Here is a 14,201-nt window from a genome sequence, read left to right as displayed (position 1 = left end):
GCTTCACTAGTAAAGCCACATTAGCTTGGAATTTCTTAAGTAATTTTAGATTATTTAGGTTTTTGACTTTTGTCAGTAGAGAAATTTGTGTCTTTCAAAGAAAAGTTGTTGGTTTTATTGATATTTTCTATTATTTGTCTATTTTGTATGTCATTGATTTCAATGTTAATTTTTATCATTTCTTTCTTTCTAAATTTGTTTTCATTTGTTCTTTTTCCAGTTTCTTAAAATGGAAACTTAAATCGTTGATTTCAGACCTTTTTTCTAATATAAGCATTTGAAGGTACGCTTAGCACTATTGAATGAGCACTGCTTAGACTTGCATTTTTATTACCATTTAGATGAGAATGTTTTCTGAGTATTTTTACTCGATATAAAATCTTCAGGTTTAAAAAATGTTTTTTTCCTTCATCATCTTTGCTTTCTGGCTTTTCTCTCTGGTCATTCTTTTTCCTTGTGTATAATGTGTTTTTATTTTCCTTTGCATTTAAAACCTCCTTTTCTGTCTAAGATTTTGTCAATTAAATTATATAATAGTTTTTTTTTATGTTTATTCTGCTTGAGTTTGATTTTCTTAGAAAGTTCTTGGTCATTACTTGTTCAGATACCTTTCTGCTCTCTTTTCTTACTCTTTTCTTCTATAAGTGTTTTTGATAGAATTCTAGGACTTTTCTAGAACTTGAGTTAGATCTGTGAATATTGTCCCCTAATGAGTGACCTTTTTTCTTTCCTCTTTCTTTCTTTCTCTGTATGCTTCAGTTGGGGTAGTTTTTATTTGCTTTATCTTCTAGGTCACTAATCTTTTGCAGTATGTAATTTGCTTCAGCTCATCGAGTGACCTTTTTTAAATTTCAGAGTATATATATATTTTTTAGTTCTACAGGTACATTTTTTCCTTTAAAGTCATTGAGTGTATTTATAATAACTTTTAAGGCCATGGTATGCTAATTATACATCTTTGTCACTCTGGGCCGGTTTCTACTTGCTGATTTTCCTTCCCAGCAGCATTCAGATTGGTCTACTTTATATTGTCACCCTAGACTGAGCCAACAGATTATGCCTTTTTGTTTTTACTGTTAAATGAATATATAGAGAAAAATTATTTATCGCCCTTTTGAGAAGTGAGAGGAAATATATTATTTGATTAGCTAAACCAATTAAACCCTGATTTGAGCAGTAAAGCAATAAATATGGGCTAGTCTCTGAAGATAGGAAATAGTTATTTTTCATTTTCTTTTATTTTCATATGTAATTTTCCTGGTGGTGGTTCTTGACTGTAATTAATCTTTTTTTCTGCCCACCACTTAACAAAACCATTTTGGAATTCCAACGTATGTTTCTGTTCTTAGGATAATTGCAGGCTTTCATCGTTTGCAAAGAAGCAGCAGCCCCCTATGAGCTGGTTGGGGCTGCTGGGCAGCGTGGAACTTCAGCGGTTTCTGGCTTCGGGGGGGATGCGGTTAAGCATGCGCAGGCTGTAGAGGACTTTGGGTACAAGGAAGTAGCTGAGTAACACACACTCTTTCAGATACATAATATACCTTAGGAATTTTCTGGAGCTTTTAAATGAACCTTAATTAAATTCCTGACTCTGAATGCTTTAGAGATGTTTCTTATGAAGAAAACTTCTCCAGATTGATAGGTTGTATGATTGGAAAAAGAGCCCCGACTCTGATGTGGCTGCTACTTTGAAGAAGCAGAAGAAGAACACAAAAGATGAATTTGAGGAGCGAGCAAAGGCTATTATTGTGGAGTTTGCACAGCAGGTAAGAAGGCTTCCCCTTCTTTATGAAGAGACCATTTCACAGAATTTTTTTTTCCATTTTCTTTATAATTAAGCCAGCATTTTCATTAAATACTGGTCCTGTTCCCCTGTTAATGACAATGGGCATTTTTTCCCTTCTCCTTTTTCTTTTTTAAGTCAGAAAGCTGATGTTTCAGAGACCTCTTTGTGTTCTGAATTTTTAAATTTTAAAAACCAAGTTGACCTGGAAAGAAACTGCGTTTCTGTGATGTAACTAGTCTCTGCGGGGCGTGCAGGGCCTTTCACTGAGTGTTTAAACGCGGGGATTGAGAACGGAGAGCCGGCGCTCATCCAGCTTCTCGCCAGTCACTCTGGGTGCCTCCTTCCACGCCTGGGCCTTTCGGAATGACTTTGCTTTTTTGTGTCTCTAGGGGCTGAACGCAGCTTTGTTTTATGAGAATAAAGACCCCCGCACTTTTGTGTCCTTGGTACCTACCTCTGCTCACACTGGGGATGGCATGGGAAGTCTGATCTACCTTCTTGTCGAGTTAACACAGACCATGTTGAGCAAGAGACTGGCACAGTGTGAGGAGCTGAGAGCCCAGGTGATGGAGGTAATGGTCAGCTTTTCAGTTTATTGTCCCTTCTCTACCTTTCAAACAGGGTTCTTGGGGGGGATGTTGACTACTTTAGGACTAATCAGCATGGTGCATTGAAGCATATATTTCACCCCCTTTGCAATAATGTCTCTTAGGTAAAGGCTCTCCCAGGAATGGGCACTACTATAGATGTAATATTGATCAATGGACGTTTGAAAGAAGGAGATACAATTATTGTTCCTGGAGTAGAAGGGCCCATTGTAACTCAGATCCGAGGCCTCCTGTTACCTCCTCCTATGAAGGAATTACGAGTGAAGGTAGGTCAAGGTGGTGAGTGTTGGCGTGTGGGCCCTTGTACAGTGTGTAAAAGTTCTGCTGATGTCACTTCCTCTCTGTGAGAGTCACCTGTCTTAATACACAACACATCCCCTTCACTCGTTGTACCTTAGGTGTTCTCATACAGCAAGGACCTTCCATCAGACGTAAAACTCAAAATGCATTGTTTTGGTTCTACATTGCTAACTAGTTTTTCATTAACATTTTTTATTTTAAAATAAAGGTACAAAAAGTACACAGAATATAGATGAAAAGTTTAACAAATTTTTAGGAGGCAAAGGACTAGACCAAGAATCAGAACGCTGTAGACATCCCTGAAGCCGCTATGTGCCGCCATCTGAGTTCCCTCCCCTCCCTGTAAAAGTTAACCGTGCTTCCATTTTTAGCATAGTGGCTTGCCCTTTTTTTTTTTTTTAAATACTTCAGAGTACACCCCTAAAAAATGTGTATAGACTTTACATAAATGGAGTCATTTCAGTGTGTTCCTTTGTATCCAGCTTCTAATTATTTTCAGATTTATCCGTGTTGCATTTAGCTGTAGGTAGTTCATTTTTGTCTTGTGTAGTACTCCATGGCATGACGATGTCCTGGTGTATTTATCTGTTGTCCTTTTGATGGAAGAGTGTGGGCATCTCCATTTTCTCCAGTTGTCTTTCCTCCTGGTGCGGTTGTGCCAGTCTCTGAAGGGTACGTGCCTAGGAGTGACCTGCGGTGGCACCACTTAGCTTAGCTCCAGTTTTCTAGGTGACGCCACCATGTTGTCCCTAGTGAGTGTAACAGGTGATGCCTTCCAGCTGCGTTATTTTAGAGTTTTCATTATTTCACATCTCCGTCAACTTTTTTGATGCTATCAGATTTTTAAAACCTTTCCATTCTGGTGGGTGTGTATCTCATTGCTAGCTGAAATACAGTTGATCATTGTATGTTTCTTAGCCATTTAAATTTTCTCCTTTGTGAAATGACCCTTGGTCTCCGGCATTGTTTCTCTTCACTATAGATTTATAGGAGTTGCTTATAGAGTCCAGATACTGGTCTGTTCCTGGTTTGTACGTATTGCAGCATCTTCTGCTCTGTGGCTTGTCTTTTTACTCATTCTGTGGTGTCTTGAGGAACAGACGTACTTAACTTTAACGGTGAATTTGTCAGTCTTTCATTTTGTGTTCATTGCTTTTTGTGTCTAAGAACTCTTTCCCTATCCCAAAGTCATGAAAATAATGTCTGACATCAACTCCTCCACTGAACACTTTTCAGATAAATCTGGTAACAAGTGTTTTTGATCTCTGTAGAACCAATATGAAAAGCATAAAGAGGTGGAAGCAGCTCAGGGGGTGAAGATTCTCGGAAAAGATCTGGAAAAAACACTGGCTGGTTTACCCCTCCTGGTAGCTTATAAAGAAGATGAAATCCCCGTTCTTAAAGTAGGTTATTTTAATTTGTTTCCCTTCTAGGGTATTTTGAGTTGTGCTGTGTGGGCAAATGCAGGAATGATGAATAAAATGGGCATCTTTGTCTTCGTGAAGCCTTGTGTGGTGGCCTCTTAGCAAACAGTTGCTTCTGAATGACTTCAGTTTGTATAATCATGAATTGGCATAAATGATAATTATGTACATTAAAATTCTAAAACACATTTAAATAAAAAATGAATCAGAAGCTAGAAGTTATTCATGAGTTTTTTTTAGATACTGAGATATGTAGACAGAAAAAACCAAACAAACAAACCCTCACTGGGTTCTAGGAGTCCACTGAAAGCCTGTCTGCTGTTCTCAGGAACAGGAGGCACACGTGAGCCCAGCGGAATGTCGCAAAAGCAAGTGTTGAGCCGTACTTACTGTATTCACTTGCCAAAGAGATACGTGCCACTGTCCCAGCACCTGGCTCATGTGGGGTGCTGGGGTTCTGCCTGGCCCTCCCTAAGCCTCAATTTCATATTTTCAGATGGTCATTTAGTCAAGAAGAGAAGTGCAGTTTAATCCTGGGCTGCTGTGATACATTTATAACCTTGTCAAATGTAATTTCTTTTCAAGGATGAACTGATCCACGAGTTAAAGCAGACACTAAATGCTATCAAATTAGAAGAGAAGGGAGTCTATGTCCAGGCTTCTACACTGGGGTCTTTGGAAGCTCTACTTGAATTTCTGAAAACATCGGAAGTGCCCGTAAGTAATCAGTTGTACCCAGCTCCACAGGAGTCAGTAGGCAGGGTTTGTGCTGTTCCTGCTCCCTGACGCAGGCAGTTGAACTGGGAAACTCCCTTTTTCCAGTATGCAGGAATTAACATTGGCCCAGTCCATAAAAAAGATGTTATGAAGGCTTCAGTCATGTTGGAACATGATCCTCAGTAAGTAATCTCTCTTCTGCTCCGAAGGCTTTCATATTGCCTACCTGTTTTCTTAGAACTGCCCTTTGTGATGTGGTCTGTATTTCATTGAATGATTTTTGATGTGTTTTAACCTTTCAGGTATGCAGTAATTTTGGCCTTTGATGTGAGAATTGAACGAGATGCACAGGAAATGGCTGATAGTTTAGGAGTTAGAATTTTTAGTGCAGAAATTATTTATCATTTATTTGATGCCTTTACGAAATATAGACAAGACTACAAGAAACAGAAACAAGAAGAATTTAAGTAAGTTGGTGACTTTACCTACTTTGGGTCTTTGGTAATAAGCTGCTTATTGAGGATTACCAAGTACCTGACAGGGGTGAGACAGCAGGAGCGTGGTGTTTGCTCATCTGCAGGAGGGAGGCCACATCCTCAGTGTGCTATGTATAAACCACAGGTTCTGCCGCCAGGGACATTCCAGCAGTGTCACCAAGTCCCAAGTCCTCTCTGTAGCATTTTTGTTTATTTTTTAATTTTCAGTTTGGCAGACCTAGGTTTTATTAATGGGGGAGTAGTTGCTGCATTTGGGGATGTTGTCTTGCTGGAGGTCCTTACCTGGGATTGCATGGAATGGGAATAATAGAACTGAAGTGTGGAAAATGAGGAAATGAATGAGGCGGGCGTCCCGTGGGAGGAATGTCATTTCCCCCAGCTCCTGGAGCACCATGTAGCTGTTACTGCCGTACGTGCTCCACGTCTCCTCCTCTCGGAGCTCAGGGGAGAGACAGGCACAGAGCGCATGAGAGGCTGGCTGAAGTGCTAAAAAGCAAAATAAAGCAGGGGATGGCCAGACAAGGAGAGGGAGAGTGAGTAATGGTGTGGCGCGGGCAGCTCATCTCCGGTCACTCATCCACGTAGATCTGGCAGCGAGAAGTGAGACGTCCCGGTGCCCGGGGGGCGTCCAGGCAGGACAGCAGTGGCCTGGCTGGTGGGGTGGGCTGTAAAGGCGGAGGCAGCCACAGCCACCCTGGGGGAGAGTGGCAGGAGTTGAGGTCAGAAGGTGGTGGTAAGAGCCTGTCAGGAGCTCCCGTGGTCCGGGCAAGACAGACTGGAGGCTCAAACCAGAGCGACCGCAGGGAGTCATGATGGCCCATCCTGAGATGCGCTTTTACGGCAGACTGTCTGGTGGATCCAGGATTTAGACTGAGAGTGAGCTCAGTTTAGATCATGAAACCTGAAGGAGAGACTTAAATTTGCTGATCTAAGATGACTGCTGGAAACTGTTAAAGCGTTCTGAGAATGTGCTTGATAAGCAGAGAAATAATGTCCTTTTGGATCAGCTAACGTGGGGACACGGTAGAGAAGAGGGTACGGGTTGATGCCTGTGTGGCCCCAGGACATACTGCACACTTGTGGGTCCCACCGAGCTTCCAGAGCATCGTGTTCGGGGTGGGGCTCAACCCTTAGTCCTGGTGCAGAGCGCCCTGTGGTGCAGCTTCTTTAAGACTTGGGAAGCACCTGAATGGAAAGAGGGGAGGGAAGAGGTTGGAGAGTGCAGCACCCGGGCCCCTGAGGGTGGGTGTGTCCTTCCTGCTGCTGCCCGGACCGCCCGGAAAAGCTGCTCTCACCCAAGGGCAGAAGCTGCCTCATACTCACCTGTGTGTGTGTGTTTTTATGCTGCTAAGTGATTTTGTAAGCTTAAAAGTTCTTGGGTTTTCCTTTTCCCTTTTAGGCACATAGCAGTATTTCCCTGCAAGATAAAAATCCTCCCTCAGTTCATTTTCAATTCTCGGGACCCGATAGTGATGGGAGTGACTGTGGAAGCAGGGCAGGTGAAACAGGGGACACCCGTGTGCGTCCCCAGCAAAAATGTAAGTTCTGGTTGTACTTTTTTTTAAAGTGTGTCATCTCTTAAAGCAGTTCTGGGAATTGAAAGTAATGACAAACGAAAAACTGAGCCACTGGTCCCCTTCTGTAATTTATTCCTCAGTCTCCGGGTGCCTTGATCAGTGTTGATTCCTAGCACCTGATGTCAGCACTGCGGGTAATGAAAGGTGCCAGGAATGTTGAATTATTGCCCTTTTAGAAGAATTTTCCGTGTTTTGAGCCTAGGGAAAAGTATAAAGACTAGAACAGTGTACATGCATTCCTTCCCTCTAGTCAAGCATCATAGCTAAGAAAAATGAACATTAATTCAAAAATACCCTATAATTTACAGTCCTCATTCACATTTCACCATTTGTTCCGAAAATATCTTTAATAATTCCACCTGCTGACCTGGTCCTGGATGCCTTCAGGGTGGATAGCATTTGGTTATGTTTCGATCAGGAAGTCCCCCATCCTTTTGGAAAAGAGTCCAGACTGGTAGTTTGGCAGATGATTTCTCTGCTTGGATTTATCTGAGTGTTTCCCCATGACTGAGTAAATACAGGGTCAGATGACCGGAGAGGATGCTGCATGCATGGACGCTCCCGTGTGCCTCTGCGTTGTCACACCTGCTGTCAGTCCTGATGTCACAATGCGGGACTTGATGGCTCATCTTCTCCACCAGAGACAAATCTTTCCCTGTTTGTAATTACAGAGTCATCTTCGGGGCACTCTTGAGTCCCCGTGAACATTCCAATAGCTTTAATAACCATTGGGATAGTTTTAATAACCGTCAATCCTAAGTCTGTTACATTAATGGTTTCAAAAGTGTGATTCCCCTTCCCCACACACTTCTGTAAAGAACCTTCCCCTGACCTTTTCATTAGGTATTTTATACACTCAGTTCATTTTTCAAAATAAGACTCTGTTCTCATCCATGATCCATTTTCTGATGCCTACACTGTCCTGTAGGGTAAGTGGGAGCCCCTGGAATCTGGCTGTGCCCCTGCCTGACAGCGCTTGGAGCCTTTTTTTCCTCTCTGGGGCGTGAAGGTGCTCCCAGCTCACCTGGTCCTCCCCCTGCTGCAGACCTGGCTCCTTTAGTGGGAAATGGCACTCTTAAGTCCTCTGAGCATGTGACTGACTGTGGGAGCCCTGGCCACTCGACCATTGCAGTGGACTGGGCTAGGCTTAGTTATTGGCAGTAATGACTCCTGTGTGGCTTTGGCCAAAGCAGGTTCCGTGTTTTCACTTACTCCTCTCTTCACAAGACAGGCAGCAGATGGTGTTTTGTTGTTTTCCCCCCAAACTGGCACTGAGATCGGGTCGCTCACAACTCTCGTCCACAGAATGAGAAGTAGGGTTCTCAGCATGGCCTCCAGGTCCCTGCCCCTCTGTCACCTCGTTCTCCAAGCCCACTTCTGACTCCAAGCTGCTGTGCTCTCCCCAGTGGCTGCTGTCACATGGGAGGGCGGAGCAGGAAGAGAAACACATCCGATCCACAGAGCACTTTCCACGTCTCCCAAAGCATGCGAATGACCCCCTCTTGTCCTCACAGCCGTCTTGTGAAGGCAGAGGGGGTGTGGTGGTGTCACCCCGGTTCACCCATGAGAAGAAAACCATGGTCCTGGTGTGGCCTGTGACGGCAGGTGTCCTCTGCTTACACTGTGGTTTTGGTTCTTACTTTACAGTTTGTCGACATTGGAGTAGTAACAAGCATTGAAGTGAACCATAAACAAGTGGATGTTGCAAAAAAAGGACAAGAAGTCTGTGTCAAAATAGAACCTATCCCTGGTGAATCTCCCAAAATGTATGGCAGACATTTTGAAGCTACAGATATCCTCGTCAGCAAGGTAAGTGTCTCCTGATGGCCTCGGCTCAGGGCTGCGGGCTGAGTCCACTGGCACCGGGCCCTTCACCAGGGCTCAACCTTGGTGAGGCCTCGTCTCGTCGAGGACGGTGCCGCCCCTTCCGCCTCGCTGGCCCCGCCGGGCCTGGGCTGGGATCCCGCCGCCCTGCAGGGCAGGCTCTGCGGGCGCTTTCTCCTGGAGGAGCGGGGCGGGGGCCGGGCTCTGGGGCCGCATGCTCCTCTCTGGCGCTTGGTTGGTACGTTGCTCTGTTCACTCTGCTTGTGCCTGGGCGTTGCAGATCAGCCGGCAGTCCATCGACGCCCTCAAGGACTGGTTCAGGGACGAGATGCAGAAGAGCGACTGGCAGCTCATCGTGGAGCTGAAGAAAGTATTTGAAATCATCTAATTTTTCCACACGGGGCAGGAATCGGAGTAAATGCAATATTATGTTGTAATGTCACCAAGAAAAGACAAAAAGTGGAACAGATGTATCTGAAAACTGATGAACTTAAGTATAGACGGAAAAAACTAGGTGTATAAAATGTTTTCCATGAGAAACCAAGAAACTTACACTGGTTTGACAGTGGTCGATGACGCGTCCCCACGGTTCCAACGTGCCTGTTCACGCGCCCAGCGCCTTCCCCAACCCTCCTCTACTGGCTGCTGTTTTAAAGTTTGCCCTTCCCCAGATTTGGATTTTTATTACAGATCTAAAGCTCTTTCAATTTTATACTGATTAAATCAGTACTGCAGTATTTGATTAACCAAGCTTCTGCAGATTTTGTGATTCTTGGGACTTTTTTGATGTAAGAAGTACTTTATTTATGCGTATCCTTCCCACAGTGATTTTTTTTTTTCTAGCATTCTTCTGCCATATGCCCTTAGGAATTTTCTAATAGAACATTAGGCATTCTGATATTCTTTATCTGCTTTGTGTGAAACTATAGCTGGCTGCTGCCTCCTGCTTGTGTAGTCACGAGAGTCGCTGTAACGAGCACAGTTCTGAACTCCAATAAAGAAACAGACCTGGGCTGCGAGCTCTGCTAGGCCCGAGTCAGCCCGGTGCAGCTCCCTCCTTCGGGACAGGAACCACGGTGTTAACGTGAGCAATTTTATACATCAATCTTGGTCTGTTTTGTCCTGGAAAATTCTATCAATCATGCATCCATTTTCTGACGAGACAATCAGTGGGGTATTAATTCTTTGGACTTAGTGTTTCTAGGTTGTTGCAGAGACATCATAATGGTTTCTTCGTATTAGTAATTTGTGGCTAGTTTTTTTGATTTTCCTGAAGAATGAGAGAAGTGGGTCCCTGGTGTAAAAAATCTATTAGCGTGAGATTAATTCTTCTAGCAGATCCCTGATACGTGACTACCTATTTATAGCACAGTGTTGGATGACGTCAGTGTGGGGTGGTGGAAGAAAATGTTCCCAAGTATTCACTGGTATAGAAGTAAACTCTATTTTTAAAGTGTTACGGCACAACACAGAGCATAGAAAAATACTTTTATATACATTTGAAACTGTACCACGCTTATTATTGAAGTTTCTCAAGGGCCAGTAGAGGCAAAAAGACAAACCCTAACTTAAACCATCTGTGGGACATAATTTTCCCAGGAAAAACTTAATCTTCAATTGTGTGTGTTAGAATTAAAAAGATGTAAATTCCTCCACTTGGAAGAAGTAAAGAAGATTTTCTTAACACGTTCCTGTGTTCATGCTTGGGGTGGAGACTGACGGCTGGTGTGGAAGGTTTATTACCCTTGCTTGGACCAAGCCGACGCCTGGTCCGGAACCTCGCAGGAGCGTCAGAGCTTGGTGGAGCCTGTCACAGTCTGGCTTGGAGGGTTCTCAGCCTTTAGTTACAAAAGTTGAGGGTTCGCTTCCTAAAGGAGTCACAGAAAGGAGCCTGTACAAATATACATACAGTTCTTTATTAAACAACTGTAAACACTTCACTGTAAAAATCCGTAAAACTTTATAAACAAACATTTTGTAAATAGAATCTATACTACAGTTAAAGAAGTAACACAATTATTTACATGCAATACTGACAAATTTGGCACTTATTGAAAAGAAATGTACAAAACACTTGGCTTAAAAAGAAATTGGAAATTATCAACTCAGAGCATTACTGTCATGCACTTTGCCAACACCTCACCAGCACCGATGGCACAGCCCCAGGAGCACCGGGCCCGGTGCTGCTCACGTAACTTTCAGTGTGCTTCCGTAAGTCTGTTGTAAAACCACCTGAACGTTGTCAAGAATAAAGTCAAATGCCATGTTCCAAACCGATTCCACCGACTGCTGCATCAACCTGAAGGTGAGGCGAGCAGATCAGAAAGGCTGATCTTTCAAGAATTAGTTTAACATCTTGTAACAAATGAATTTTGCCACCAACTCCTGAAATCCTCAGAAAGTACTTAATGTGGTTTAAATTATATAAAACCTTGAGGGGAGTGATCTCAATACTTTTAGGGCATTTCTTCCTCTGGAATTCAAAATAAAGGCAGCCCTTTCTCAGTAACTCACGATTGCTATGAAGGCTGCAACGTGCCCAGCGCCCTCCCCCCAGCTGTTGGGACATGTCTTTTTTTCCCCCCCTATTCGTGAAAGCACTGAATGGTTACCTTTTCATGTATTTTATAACCAGGTCCAGTTTTTCCAAATCTTTTTCCTCTATGAGATCAGTACAGTATTTCACAACTTGCAGAATGTCTTCTTCCATTGGATCTAGAGAGGGGAGGAACCGCAAATGAGAAGCAGCTTATCTTCTTGAAGGAGAAAGGCAGAAATGCTCAGGGACAAAGGAGAACTGTTTCTACAACACCGCGGACTTGAAAGCTATCAGATGGGAACTTTTCAAAGCCAGCCCCAGAGATTAAAAAGGGGGTGTCTGGTTTAAGCTTATTAGATTTAGAAATACGGTTCCATCTACAAACTGAGCCTGCTCCTATCCTGTACTCACAGGACCCTCACATCTCAGTCTGTGGCTGCCATGGGCCGCCAGCCAGCCAACCTGAAATGGTAGTTATCCACTCTTTGAGCAAGGTCTTCACATCACTGAATTCAACCGCTCCAGCCAGGTTGGGCGCTGGGGGTCTAACACACCCAGACGGGTCAGGCTGCAAACCAGAAGGGCCAGCGACACCTGAAGTGGAAGCAGAGAGTTCTCCCTGTTAAGAAAACAAATGATAAAGAGCACTATGTTTATATAATATCAAGTATGTTAAGATCTGATGAAGGAAAAGGTCAAAGTTTAAAAAGTGTAACAAAAAATACTACCAGAGGCTTCTCCGAGGCAGGACCTTCGTGTTTCAGAAATCCATCCGTTAACTTCCGGGGGCTCCCGCAGCCCCCTGGCAGGGGTTTTGCAGGACTGTTAAGCAGCTTGTTTTTCAAAGGGCTCTGGATCGTCTTTGGGGGACTGATGGGGGTTTTTTTCTTACTTTTTTTCTTTTCTTTCATTGCTGCTGGCTTTAGCTGCAGTAATGGATTCTTTGGCACTAAAAGAAAATGGACATAAGCTCCTCAACAAAATATGTCTGGAGAGCAGCCTGGGTTCGCCTTCCTCCTCCCGCACACGCACACCCAGCACGGGCCTCTTTCTAAGGCTGCGGGGTGGGTGTGATAACGACGGCTGACAGTGTAGGCCCCACAACGCCTAGGATTTGCTCAGCCACTTACCAGTGACCTTTGGGACCCTGTCTGTCTACACTGAGGGCTCACAGGATAGGACTGAATGAAAACAACAGGTGAAGTATTACAATGGTTCAGCAGGCACTGTTTGTCCTCATTTTAAATACGTTTGGGATGCACATTCAGAAAGCTTTCAGATTTTGTTTGGAAGCTCAGCCTCAGAACAACTGGCTTGACACGTACTCAAAAGACTGCTGGGTACTAACGTGCTCCGACTTTTAAGTCAGGAAGTTACAGATAACCCAAAGAGGGTGACGAATGACCGCACTATCGGGACTGTGTGCTTGTCCCCCCTCCGGGAGCACTTCACACACCCAGCGGCTTAGGCCTGGCCGTTATGTACCCAGCAATCAAAGATTTCCTCTCTCCTCTCCATTTTTGTTAAGAGTGACTTCCAAAGCTTACCGGACGTGCTGGCCTGCTGCTGGGGATTGGGGTTCTCCCCCTGCCTTTGTCTTTGATCGTAGGCTGCTTTCAGCTCCTTCTGAAGCTCAGCAGGAAGGGCCGCAAACACCTCAGGGTCCACCTAGTGGACAAGAGAAAGTTCAAAGTCAGACCTGAGTTGACTCTATATAAGCAGCTGGTCTAAATCTTTCACAAAACAGACTATTCCAAGTCATACACCTTCCTGATCTGTATGAATTCTTAATGGGCCTTCAATATCAAAGCTTATTAAATCCTCACAAGGTTTAGGGTGAGAATAAGAAAACTTGAGTATGAACTGATTTAATTTAAAAACCACCGCACTGCTGAGCAACCAGAGCAAGCAGCACTAGTAGAACATGAGAAGCAAAACTCAAGACAGCAGGCACACGTGTAGCTTTTTAAACATCAGCGTCGGTGGTTATCTGCCCGTGTATGGTTACCCGTCTTCACCCTGGTACTCGGGGTCCAGGTCTCTGGCCAGTGAGGCGGCAGAATGTGTTTCCTTCCTCTGGATGGAAGCCTCCCCCTCCCCTGCCATCTGCTGTCAGCCTCAGTCCTGCAGACGATGTGGTGACGAGCCACTTCTCCCCACACCCAGGGGACGGGGGACATGATGTAAGCACTGAGGTTAAGGTGCAGAAGGAAAAAGAAGTGCCCTGAGTGGGAGGAGGCTGGGGGCGATACTTGGACCGTCACCCACAATTTCACTTACCTGTGAGAAGGCTGGCAGGGCTATTACATTAATTCCCGTATCACTGCTAGATTCTTGAGGTTCTGGTATTTGTAACAAAACCGTCCCCACTGGTTGTGGCAGAATCCCTGTATTACAGCCATTCATTGGTTCGTTCTTCTTGTCGCCCTGTGGCTCTCCTTGCTGGACAGCACAGACTTGCTCCACTTGTTCCCGGAGATCAGGCGGAAGTGCTTCTAAAACAGACGGGTCCAGCTGTAAGACACCACACACACACCCGTCTTGAGGTCAGAGCAGGCTCAGAGGTGATGTGTCGAGAGTTAAGGCAGCACCGTCACTGCCACCTCAACACCCTGGATGAGGGACACAGGTGCAGCCATGCTCCATGTGCCACCCCGCAACGCAGCACGTTTTGGGATGTCTTGGTCCTCTGCCACTGACACCTGGTTAGTAACGTGGAATCTGGAGATGACGAGTGTGAGCCCCCGCCAGGACCACACACTGACCCCTCCCGCACAGGGGCAGGCAGAGCGCTCAGACCTCACCCAGGGGAGGGGGCCAAGGTCTGAGGCATATGTCGTTTCCTGGGCCAGAAGTTTACCTCTTAGACAGGAGACTATCTGCCCCATAATATAAGTACATACACACCAAGAGCAGCAAGCCAGAAAAA

General features: G+C 44.7%; 2 protein-coding genes across 8 annotated transcripts in view; one reads left to right on the top strand and one right to left on the bottom strand.

Moving 5' to 3' along the window:
• Window positions 1-9,483, top strand: part of EIF5B (eukaryotic translation initiation factor 5B) — a 64,887-nt gene extending 55,404 nt beyond the window's left edge. For both annotated transcript variants that reach the window (XM_010991910.3, XM_031441109.2), the window contains exons 15-24: window positions 1,635-1,766; window positions 2,176-2,358; window positions 2,499-2,660; window positions 3,966-4,097; window positions 4,704-4,835; window positions 4,941-5,017; window positions 5,138-5,302; window positions 6,732-6,870; window positions 8,557-8,718; window positions 9,014-9,483. In XM_010991910.3, coding sequence (XP_010990212.2) covers window positions 1,635-1,766; window positions 2,176-2,358; window positions 2,499-2,660; window positions 3,966-4,097; window positions 4,704-4,835; window positions 4,941-5,017; window positions 5,138-5,302; window positions 6,732-6,870; window positions 8,557-8,718; window positions 9,014-9,121 — 1,392 coding nt within the window. In that variant the 3' untranslated portion in view covers window positions 9,122-9,483. The remainder of the gene's footprint in view (window positions 1-1,634; window positions 1,767-2,175; window positions 2,359-2,498; window positions 2,661-3,965; window positions 4,098-4,703; window positions 4,836-4,940; window positions 5,018-5,137; window positions 5,303-6,731; window positions 6,871-8,556; window positions 8,719-9,013) is intronic.
• Window positions 9,484-10,627: 1,144 nt separating this feature from the next.
• The window catches only part of REV1 (REV1 DNA directed polymerase), a 73,423-nt gene continuing 69,849 nt past the window's right edge, over window positions 10,628-14,201 (bottom strand). For 5 of the 6 annotated variants that reach the window (XM_064481859.1, XM_064481858.1, XM_031441106.2 and 2 more), the window contains 6 exons: window positions 13,553-13,786; window positions 12,820-12,940; window positions 12,001-12,221; window positions 11,735-11,891; window positions 11,346-11,448; window positions 10,628-11,032 (listed from right to left, as the gene is read on the bottom strand). In XM_064481859.1, the coding sequence (XP_064337929.1) occupies window positions 10,921-11,032; window positions 11,346-11,448; window positions 11,735-11,891; window positions 12,001-12,221; window positions 12,820-12,940; window positions 13,553-13,786 (948 nt within the window). In that variant the 3' untranslated portion in view covers window positions 10,628-10,920. Of the gene's footprint in view, window positions 11,033-11,345; window positions 11,449-11,734; window positions 11,892-12,000; window positions 12,222-12,819; window positions 12,941-13,552; window positions 13,787-14,201 lie in introns of those variants that run through there. The other variant, XM_064481860.1, reaches the window with a different exon arrangement.

This window comes from Camelus dromedarius, chromosome 33, assembly GCF_036321535.1.
Source record: "Camelus dromedarius isolate mCamDro1 chromosome 33, mCamDro1.pat, whole genome shotgun sequence".
Lineage (NCBI taxonomy): Eukaryota > Metazoa > Chordata > Mammalia > Artiodactyla > Camelidae > Camelus > Camelus dromedarius.
This window is presented reverse-complemented; position numbering and strand designations above follow the sequence as displayed.